Raw genomic sequence first — 11,492 nt, forward strand, 5'->3', positions numbered from 1 at the left:
AATGACCCCTCTGTTTGCAGACGACACTATGGTCATAGGCCTCAAAGATGATGAGTCTGGATACAGAAGGGAGGTCGAACGGTTGGCTCACTGGTGCAGTCAAAACAACCTGGAGCTGAACACACTCAAAACAGAGGAGATGCTTGTGGACTTTAGGAGGAACACCTCAACATTGACCCCACTCACCATTCTATACAGCACTGTGGCAGCAGTTGAGTCATTCAGTTACCTGGGCACTACCATCTAACAGGACCTGAAGTCTGACACCCACATTGACTCAATTGCGAAGGCTCAGCAGAGGTTGTACGTCCTTCTCCAGCTGAGGAAGTTCAACTTGCCAAAAGGCACTGCTGATACAGTTCTACTCAGCAGTCACTGAGTCTGTCTTCTGCACTTCAATAACTGTTTGATTTGGTTTGGTGCAGCTATGAAATCAGACATCAGAAGTCTAAAAAGGACAATTCAGACTGCTGAGAGGATTATTGGTTGCCCCTGTCCTCCTTTCAAGAACTGTACACTTCTAGAGTAAAATGGCTAGAAATATCACTCTGGACCCCACTCACCCAGCCCACCACCTTTTTGAACCGCTGCCTTCTGGACAGTGCTACGGAGCACTGCACACCAGAACAGTCAGGAACATGGAGCAATTATGTGCGATACACAGCTTAGTCAGAAGGAAGCGAGATAAAGGGGAGCTGGAGGCGCCAGTTCGAGAGAGAGATGCACACGGCCGCATTGCATGTGTATCCGTGTTTGTTTGTTTTAAGTTTGGCATCAAAACTTTGTTTACCGTTTAGCCGCTTCCTGCCGCCCCCGTACCCCAAACTGTAACGCATGCATTTTGACCAAGAAGTAAATTTGACCACATGAGAAGCCACATTACCATAAGGTGCAATTACTCTATACAGACCTCAAGCAGAGTGTTTGAAAAGTGTGTCAGACAGCACTTAGGTACAGAGTTTGTTTTATTATTGAAGTATCCACTTCGAACCAAAGTACTGGTACTTCTGACACCCCAACCTGAACCTATTCAAATCAAAAGATCTGTAACATATAGAAAGTCTATATTCCAAGACTTTCACCCACTGTTGCGCATTTGAGTTTGATATTGAACCGGTTTACACCTAGTCTTAAGATGAGTTCCGAGTAATCTGTTCACAAAGGGTCAGCGTTAAATACAGGTGTAAATAGGGTGCAAAACTTTACAAACCACATGCAGTGGTAGTCAAAAATGCATATGACCACATCACATTTGAGGTGTAAACTCAAATCTGTCCTGAAAGCGTCGGGGACAGTAGTTAAGTGGCACTTCTCCGCTTTCAATCAACATTTGCACTAAAACAACAGTCGGATAAGAATATTTGAAAAAGCAGATTCATATACAAGCACGAGAACTTCAGACTTTTTTCAGTGTGTCCGAAATCAACATGCAGTGACAAATGAGAAACACAAATATCTGAATATCAGATAATACAGGTATTTTATTAAAATCAATAAGAATTCTGTTCAAAATTTTGTTTGCGTTTAGATTAAATTTCAAATGCCTTTGGGAGAAACTGCGTGCCTTTTTTTGTGCTTGCTTTGTCTTATTACTTTATCAAAACAAAGTAGCATGCAGACAAAGTGATTGATGTATGGCGTCATGAAATCAGAGACCCTACCCTCGAAATTCGAACACAAGTGGCACAGAGGGCGCATTTAAGCATTTAACCAGGTGTAAACAGCAATGTGTTTAGCTTGACCACGTCGTCAGATCACCCAAGACGCATCTATACAAGGTGTAAATGAGGCACTGCCACCAAATGCACTGTTTGACCTTACATAAAAAAAAAGGCAGAATACACTGTTGAAACTCACGGCTGCGGTGTCAGGTTCATCCTTAATGTTGTCAATTGGATGCTGTGGTGCAGATGCTCTCTCATACTCCTCATCCATTGGTTCATCCTTTATCTTCACAGGTTGGGTGACAGAGGGCTGGGCAACTTTTACCTCAGGTTTTGTGGAATGTTTTAACACTGGTTTTGTCTGCTGAATATAGATGAAAGTGCTTTTAGCATTAAGAGTTTATTGCTCCATATATTAACAAATTAACTTTAAAACGTCCATCAATGGTAATAATATAGTAATATTGTGATTACCATTTCAGCAGGTGAGTTCGTAGTCTCATTTTTTATGCCTTCAGCCGTTCGTGTTTCTGTTAAAGTGAAATAGTTTTTTAATAAATTAATTCACTAGCTCTAAAAAAAAAAAAAAAAAAAAGAAAAAGTTGCGTTGTCATCGCAAATGTCAATACATTAGTGAAGTTAAATGATAAACTGAAATAGCCATCAGATGCATAGATTTTGAGGTTAGTTCCTCTGTTCTGCTGTGTTACGGTAATAATACACAAGATTAACTGTTTGCGTCAAAACATTCCAAAACAAACACAATTAAGCAGTACCTAAGACTATACCTTCCTACCATTTCGATTTTCAAAAGCCTAAATTACAATGTTCGGCATTGTAAAAACTTGATTCTTTAAACTGTATCTTTGACCCACAACCTGACTGCTTAATGATCTCATCTACCATTTGTTTTGAGACTTTCAGCATGAATATTTTTCCATTGATGTGAATAAATGTTTTTCATTTCTGATAATCAACGCACACAAGACTTTTATTTGCTCATAAATATCAATAACCCCTTTACCTTTCATTTCAATGGAAACTAAAAAAAAACATCTATCAGTTGATACCTACCTGCATTTTCTGGTTTATCCACCTCCATGTTCCCTTTAGGATCCTCAGTCTGGTCCACATCCACTTGCATTTCATCCCTTAAGTCCTCAACTTTAGCGATCACTAGCTCTTCTGAACTCTGTGCTGTATCCTCCTTGTCATAGTTATTCTCCTCTAGTTCAATGGCTTCTTTCTTATGCTCAAAGTATTCCTGTACACTAATTTCTTCTTCTTTGCCCAGATCTATTGGATTGTTCTTTTCCTGTCCACTTCCCTCCTCTACACATATATCCTGATTTAGTTTTAAATCCAGGTCTTCCTCCATCTCCTCTACTTTCTCCTGCTCCATATGATGCTCTTCCATCAAGCTCTCCTCAGGGTCAGGCTCTTTTATGACCACCTCAGCAGTGTTAAGCTTGCACAAGTCCTCTGTTGACTGTGAGGAAGCAGACATCTTTCCTGAAAGTGTGAAGTGAATTTTTGATGAATCTTTAAAAGCATAGCTGTACCTCACCCACACCTCAATCTCTCTCTTATAGTGTAACAAATAATAATAAAAAAATAATAATAATGGTTTAAGTACCAAAAGCATAGAGGGTAATTACAGACCCAAGGTATTTGTTTTTGTTTTTTGCAATGCACTTCCATAAATTATATTTTTCTGATAATTTCATATCTATACAAGTTTAGTATCACAGGACATACACTTCTTGGTTACTTTCAATAAAATTTATTAATATAAATAAAATCATATAATACACTGTTTTTCTGTGCAACAATAAATTATCATTCTTCCATACGCATGTAAACATACATAATATACATGTTATTTCTTACTCAAGGTAGCGCTGCTGAGTCAGTGGTTTACATTTAACGTTGCTATTCAATGAAGAAACAACAAGGAAGTAAACTCTACCAAGTGTAACACATGAACACTATGACTATTATTACTATAGAAATTACATAATTTGTGCATCTATTGAGACTCAATAAGTGCCTGAGAAAATACTTGTGTAGCTCAATACGTGTTTGACAGCCAATTGTGTCTCATGAAATTTCAGCGTGAAAGTTATCCTGTTCTAGATTTGTCCCATTGCATTTTCTCCTTGATTAAAAATAAAAATCGATCTAAATATATTTTGTTATTTTCTAATTTTCTTGAAAACATCTTTAAAATGTGACACTATCTGGGAAATTTGTAGATCAATTTGTGATAGATACAAGTGTCTATGTTGTCCCCAAGGACACAAATATGTAACAGTGTTTGGTGAAATTCCCATGCATTTACGGGTTGTGAGATTCAGGAAACCTATGGAATGAATGAATATATATATATATATATACACAGGTGAAACTCGAAAAATTAGAATATCGTGCAAAAGTTCATTAATTTCAGTAATTCAACTTAAAAGGTGAAACTAATATATTATATAGACTCATTACAAGCAAAGTAAGATATTTCAAGCCTTTATTTGATATAATTTTGATGATTATGGCTTACAGCTTATGAAAACCCCAAATTCAGAATCTCAGAAAATTAGAATATTGTGAAAAGGTTCAGTATTGTAGGCTCAAAATATCACACTCTAATCAGCTAAACACCTGCAAAGGGTTCCTGAGCCTTTAAATGGTCTCTCAGTCTGGTTCAGTTGAATTCACAATCATGGGGAAGACTGCTGACCTGACAGTTGTGCAGAAAACCATCATTGACACCCTCCACAAGGAGGGAAAGCCTCAAAAGGTAATTGCAAAAGAAGTTGGATGTTCTCAAAGTGCTGTATCAAAGCACATTAATAGAAAGTTAAGTGGAAGGGAAAAGTGTGGAAGAAAAAGGTGCACAAGCAGCAGGGATGACCGTAGCCTGGAGAGGATTGACAGGAAAAGGCCATTCAAATGTGTGGGGGAGCTTCACAAGGAGTGGACTGAGGCTGGAGTTACGGCATCAAGAGCCACCACACACAGACGGGTCCTGGACATGGGCTTCAAATGTCAAACGTCTTACCTGGGCTAAAGAAAAAAAAGAACTGGTCTGTTGCTCAGTGGTCCAAAGTCCTCTTTTCTGATGAGAGCAAATTTTGCATCTCATTTGGAAACCAAGGTCCCAGAGTCTGGAGGAAGAATGGAGAGGCACACAATCCAAGATGCTTGAAGTCCAGTGTGAAGTTTCCACAGTCTGTGTTGGTTTGGGGAGCCATGTCATCAGCTGGTGTTGGTCCACTGTGCTTTATTAAGTCCAGAGTCAACGCAACCGTCTACCGGGACAATTTAGAGCACTTCATGCTTCCTTCAGCAGACAAGCTTTATGGAGATGCTGACTTCATTTTCCAGCAGGACTTGGCACCTGCCCACACTGCCAAAAGTACCAAAACCTGGTTCAACGACCATGGTATTATTGTGCTTGATTGGCCAGCAAACTCGCCTGACCTGAACCCCATAGAGAATCTATGGGGCATTGCCAAGAGAAAGATGAGAGACATGAGACCAAACAATGCAGAAGAGCTGAAGGCCGCTATTGAAGCATCTTGGTCTTCCATAACACCTCAGCAGTGCCACAGGCTGATAGCATCCATGCCACGCGCATTGAGGCAGTAATTAATGCAAAAGGGGCCCAAACCAAGTACTGAGTACATATGCATGATTATACTTTTCAGAGGGCCGACATTTCTGTATTTAAAATCCTTTTTTTATTGATTTCATGTAATATTCTAATTTTCTGAGGTTCTGAATTTGGGGTTTTCATAAGCTGTAAGCCATAATCATCAAAATTATATCAAATAAAGGCTTGAAATATCTTACTTTGCTTGTAATGAGTCTATATAATATATTAGTTTCACCTTTTAAGTTGAATTACTGAAATTAATGAACTTTTGCACGATATTCTAATTTTTCCGAGTTTCACCTGTATATGTATATATATATATATATATATATATATATATATATATATATAAAAATGTATTATTTTCCACTTTCACTGACTTAACCAACATCAGTCCTTATCATAACTACCAAATATTAATACATTTTCATGATTTTAACACTTTAAATGCCAGTTTGTTTAAATAAAACCACTGATGGTTTTCACACACACACACACACACACTTCTCAATACGCATAAATAAAACACATTCTGACATCCATACCAACACATCCACACAATTTTAGCGGCATTATTTATTCAATCGGCCTGCGGTGCTCTATAACACACTAAACAGAAAATAAGAAAAAAAAGCATGTATATGCTCCATAGGCTAAAAATGGCTCCATCTGGTGGAAATTATAACAAATTAAAAGTTTAAAACAGAGCTCTGGAATTAAAATATAAATCAACAGCGCAAATGGGTTGTAGGTTGCCAGATTGAGGTCACAAATGAAACGTGTATGATGTGTCGATTATGTGAGTAGGATGCGTTTCATTCAAGATCTGGCAACTGGACCACCTTGGAATAATATATTGATGTGATTATTCATATAACGTGGTTTGGGCCATACAAATTGCGGAAGTTTTTTGGGGAGAAATAACAAAACTGGAGACTCCCGGGAAAAACGGGAGTGTTGACAGGTATGCAAGCCATTCCCGAAGCAGTTCTCAGTTTTACAACTGATATTTGTACATCTAACGTAAGTTGAGTGTATTGGACACTTCAGTTTTTCAGATCTTTGGAATTGTTTTGTTAGACGAGTAATAAAGAGAAAAAGGTCCATTTATAAAAATAGTGGAAAATGACATCTGTTATATAAAGCAACTAATTTGCAGTTAATTGTTATTTCTACCTCTTTCTAGTCACAGAGCACTTTATTTTGATTGTTGTTTAAGTGAGAGAAGATCCTGTAACTTAGTGCAGTTTGGGGGAAATTGTCATGTTTAATCATTCATTTTATTATGAAAATAAAATGTAGCATTGAGTAAAGGTAGATTTTGTTTGTATATGTGGTCAATAATAGTTCTTAGAAAGAAAATCGGAAAAAATTGGTATCGGCAGGTCACACTTCGGTCCAAAAATCGGAAATCGGCGCATCTCTAAGTATAATGTCATATAATTCATGATGTTATGCTTTGAAGGCACTGGAATCAAATATTGCCGTTTTAATGGGTGTCAATGTGTACATTTTTGTGCCCAAGGTCCTGAGCGTAACCATATTTGTACACAGTGTATTATAGGAACTGAGGTTTAAATATCAATATTCAACCCAAAACACAGCCAAGATTATCGGAAAAACGTGTCCCTAAGGTTGCACAAGGGTTAAACAAATAAAAAGGCGATCTAAGTAAATGTAAAACGAGTTCGCAAGGCTTGTGCTATTTTTATTTTTTTCTTGAGGAGCAAGTATTCCATAAGCAAAGGGAGTCGTTTTAGCAAACCTCTCGTGTTTCATTAAACGGCAATGAAAGATGAAAAGAACTTTCAAATGAACATACTCTCTTCAAACAGGGAACATGGAGATTTAACATTCATCGTGTCATCTCTGTTACTCCGGTCCCGATGAGAAAATTCCTTAAGATGCGAGATTTAATTTAACCCACGTGAGTTGTTCTCGTTTAGTTTGAAGTGATTCATAACTAAACCTTTATTGTAACCCATCAGCTGCCAGAATAGCAGCAAATGCTCGAAGTGAATTAATTACTGCTGATATGCAGCCTCTGAATTATATATGTGCATTTCTGGCCAATAATTACACATACTAAAATTGCATTAACGGTCGAATATATGATATCCGGGTCATCCTATTGTCTTTAGCTAACTATTCGATTAAGGGTAAAATATGCAACACACCATAATACGACAAGGAAATAAAGATGTGCGGCCAGAATCAAGCGCATTAATGAAATATATCGCAAACAATATATGAATCTCTGTACAGAAGATAAACAACACGCGGGCCGCTCTTTCCAGCAGTTTAAATACTCACTTTATGCCTATTGGCGTCTTCTTTCAACAATCCCTCGCACGGGATACACTAAGCACAATCCTATGAGACGCACGACTGATTAATGCAGTATTAAAACATTCAAAAGGCATGCATTTATGGATAACCAGGACAGGCAAAACGAGCTGCAACTCCCGCGAAAGTACTTCCCCCTCTGCGCGCACCAGTGCATTATGGGAAATGACCACAACAAGTGCGCGTGCGTGATGTACATTACGTGATAACGTTTTTTAATGGTTTTATTTTATTTTAATAGTACTTGGTATATACAGCAGAAACGTAAAACAAAATGAAATAAACAAGTAAATATACACATAAACATTTGAATGGTATACTACCACACTACTTCAATAACAAGAGTATGTAAAGTACAGAAATGTATTCAAAACATTCAGGGTTTAAATTGAGACAATTTACTGATTAGCTTCACTAAAGGAAGATTTCAGTGGACAATCTGTAATGTAATCTTATAATTCTGGTCTAATTTCATCATAAATATATAAATTAAGTGATACTCTTTTTTTTTTTTTTTGTCTGAATACAAGTTATTCAAAAATACAAATACAAAATGCAATTCACACAAAATACTTGCACCTGATGAACATGTTTTCAATGACTGAGGCCAAAGTCATTTTGATAATTATTTTCTGAGACTTAAAGTAAAAAAATAATAATATGACTAATAATAATGTAGTGTAATTGTCTGGAGACATGCCATCTATGGTTGTTGGACTACTGTGTATACTGTTATTTCCTTCCTAATATATTAACAATTTCTTCATGTGCAAATAAATGACTAAACTGTAATGACTATACAGTACACAAGGTGCAAGGAAAATATTTTACTACCTTTAATGGTTATAACATGAGATATTAAAAGTCATTAAATAATTTTTTTTATGTAGAAAATGCTTTAAATGTTTTAAAATGTTTTATGAAACCAACAGAGACACAACGTTTACATTTCTATGAACTTGACACATGTTATAAACTGCATTTTTAAAAGATTTCTCAATTTTATCAAATCAGACAACATTATCTGTCAATGACCCAAAAATGCAAATTAACCAGTAAAAATAAAAATGTATGGTCATTTGTACATAAAGCCATACTGTACATTGACAGTATATTACTTAGGCACACTCTAAATAAATAAGCTTTATAAATCTTAAAATGTAAAAGCTTTATAAGGCCTTTTAATTGAACTGCATATTTTTATTGAATAAAAAAAAAAAAAAAAAATATAGTATTGTGTGGTAGTATGCTATTCCGAACTCACACTGTTATACGTATTATTTCAGTTTTAATTATAATATTTTGCACAGTTTTAAATACAGCTGAAGTCAGTAGTTTACATACAAGTTTTTCACAATTCCTGACATTTAATCATAGAAAACATTCCCTGTCTTAAGTCAGTTAGGATCGCTACTTTATTTTAAGAATGTGAAATGTCAGAATAATAGTAGAGAGAATAATTTCTGCTTTTATTTCTTTCATCACATTCCCAGTGGGTCAGAAGTTGCATTACAATTCGTAAGTATTTAGTAGCATTGCCTTTAAATTGTTTAACTTGGGTAAAATCTTTTGGGTAGCCTTCCACAAGCTTCTCACAATAAGTTGCTGGAACTTTGGCCCATTCCTCCAGACAGAACTGGTGTAACTGAGTCAGGTTTGTAGGCTTCCTTGCACGCACACACATTTTCAGATTGAGGTCAGGGATTTGTGATGGCCACTCCAATATCTTGATTTTGTTGTCCTTAAGCCATTTTGCCACAACTTTGAAGGTATGCTTGGGGTAATTGTCCTTTGGAAGACCCATTTGTGACCAAGAATTAACTTCCTGTCTGATGTCTTGAGATGTTGCTTCAATATATCCACATAATTTTCCTTCCTCATGATGCCATCTATTTTGTGAAGTGCACCAGTCCCAGCTGCAGCAAAGCACTCCCACAACATGATGCTGCCACCCCCCATGCTTCACGGTTGGGATGGTGATCATCGGCTTACAAGTCACACCCTTTTTCCTCCAAACATAATGATTGTCATTATGGCGAAACTGTTAACTTTTCATTTCATTAGACCAGAGGACATTTCTCCAAACAGTAAGATCTGTCACCACGTGCTCTTGCAAACTGTAGTCTGGCTTTTTTATGGCAGTTTTGGAGCAGTGGCTTCTTCCTTGCTGAGCAGCCTTTCTGGTTATATCAATATACGACTTGTTTTACTGTGGATATAGATACTTGTCTACCTGTTTCCTCCAGCATCTTCACAAGGTCGTTTGCTTGATTTGCACATTTTGCACCAAACTACATTCATCTCTAGGAGACAGAATGCACCTCCTTCCTTTATGATGGCTGCATGTTCCCATTGTTTCTACTTATGTATTATTGTTTGTACAGATGAACATGGAACATTCAGGCATTTGGAAATTGCTCTAAAGTGCGTAACATGAGTGCTCTGACTGACCTGAGAAATATTTACTCTCAGAATATTTAATCAATCATGAAATGTGTCCCGTATTTCAGTTGGCTGTTTAAAAGAACTAGCAATGCCCAATATGTGAACAGACTTGGGAGGGTTACTTTTTTAATTTATTCCACTAAAGATTACAAGCTGTAAAATGTCATTCATAACATATTCCATGAGATTAATTAAGGTCAGTAACGTATTCTAAATTATTTGGATTACTTCTTCAGCACCGGCTGTATTGTTTTGCCAGTACAGTAAGATAAAATACACGTTAAAAATACATTCTCTGAAAAACCTAAATATCTTATGCAGTGTTCTTTCTAAAACAAGATAAATCAAACTGATCTTTTTTTAAGGATTTTTAGATATTTTTACAGGAAAACAATACAAAAATTATCAAGAATAAAATTTTTGCCCTAATATCAAATATTATTTTAATTTTCTTGATTAAAAAATATGATCGTGCCTGGTCACATGTGCATGTAAAATGGCTAGAAATAGCATTTTAGCCTAGCGTAAAGCTGACAATTTACTTCAAGGTTTATTTCTATTTCTTCTGCTCCAAACTTACTTCACACTCTGTCTGCTCGTATGAATGTAACACATCATAAGAAAATGTTTCACTGCTGTTCAAATGCACTTTGGATCACATTATTTATATGTATAAATGTTTCCATCTAAAAGGACTAAATATTAAATGAAACAAATAACAATAAAATGCAAAGTAATCTCTTCAGTAATCAAAATACTTTTTGAATGTAACTATTCTAATTACCAATGATTTAAATTGTAACTGTAGTGGAATACATTATATTACGTATTTTAAATATGTAATCCTGTTACATGTATTCCGTTTCTCCCCAACGCTGTATGAAAATGAATATTTATTTTGAGTCAGTTCTTTTCAGTAAATTGGCCAAACAGGCTTGCAAAACGGACTGAATCGATTCGTGATTCAGTATAATTTGTTCAGTCTGCTCTCACTGAATCATTTGGAGCAGTTTCTCACAAAGCAAAACAGTTTCTGGATATTTATGAACACAGAGAACACACATCTCTCATTGGAGCATGCCCCCAGACCCCTCTAGATATAAGGTTTATTAGGCAGGTTTCTGTGTGTACCCTCAGATCAAATCCTGCAGGTGCCCCTGGTGTGAGGCTATATCACTCCTCTGCTATCAAATTTTGGGTGAATAACATGAGAAGTTAGTCAGGTGTCCCCTGGCAGCAACCTCTTCAGTTCCCGATGTGGTGTCTTGACTGGAACACTAATTTCATACTCACGTAAATAAATATAAATGCAGTGTTTTAACTGAGGTTAAAAAGAAAAAATCCATCTAAAAATTGTAAACATGTCCAAGTGCGCCACTCCCTAT

General features: G+C 36.4%; 1 protein-coding gene across 3 annotated transcripts in view; it reads right to left on the reverse strand.

The window, feature by feature from the left end:
- Nucleotides 1-7,794, reverse strand: part of zmym4.1 (zinc finger MYM-type containing 4, tandem duplicate 1) — a 40,984-nt gene extending 33,190 nt beyond the window's left edge. For 2 of the 3 annotated variants that reach the window (XM_052092723.1, XM_052092722.1), the window contains exons 1-4: nucleotides 7,630-7,794; nucleotides 2,739-3,176; nucleotides 2,139-2,194; nucleotides 1,858-2,028 (exon numbers count right to left, since the gene is read on the reverse strand). In XM_052092723.1, coding sequence (XP_051948683.1) covers nucleotides 1,858-2,028; nucleotides 2,139-2,194; nucleotides 2,739-3,171 — 660 coding nt within the window. In that variant the 5' untranslated portion in view covers nucleotides 3,172-3,176; nucleotides 7,630-7,794. The remainder of the gene's footprint in view (nucleotides 1-1,857; nucleotides 2,029-2,138; nucleotides 2,195-2,738; nucleotides 3,177-7,629) is intronic. The other variant, XM_052092724.1, reaches the window with a different exon arrangement.
- Between the last annotated feature and the right edge of the window lie 3,698 nt (nucleotides 7,795-11,492).

This window comes from Xyrauchen texanus, chromosome 26 (genome assembly GCF_025860055.1).
Source record: "Xyrauchen texanus isolate HMW12.3.18 chromosome 26, RBS_HiC_50CHRs, whole genome shotgun sequence".
NCBI lineage: Eukaryota > Metazoa > Chordata > Actinopteri > Cypriniformes > Catostomidae > Xyrauchen > Xyrauchen texanus.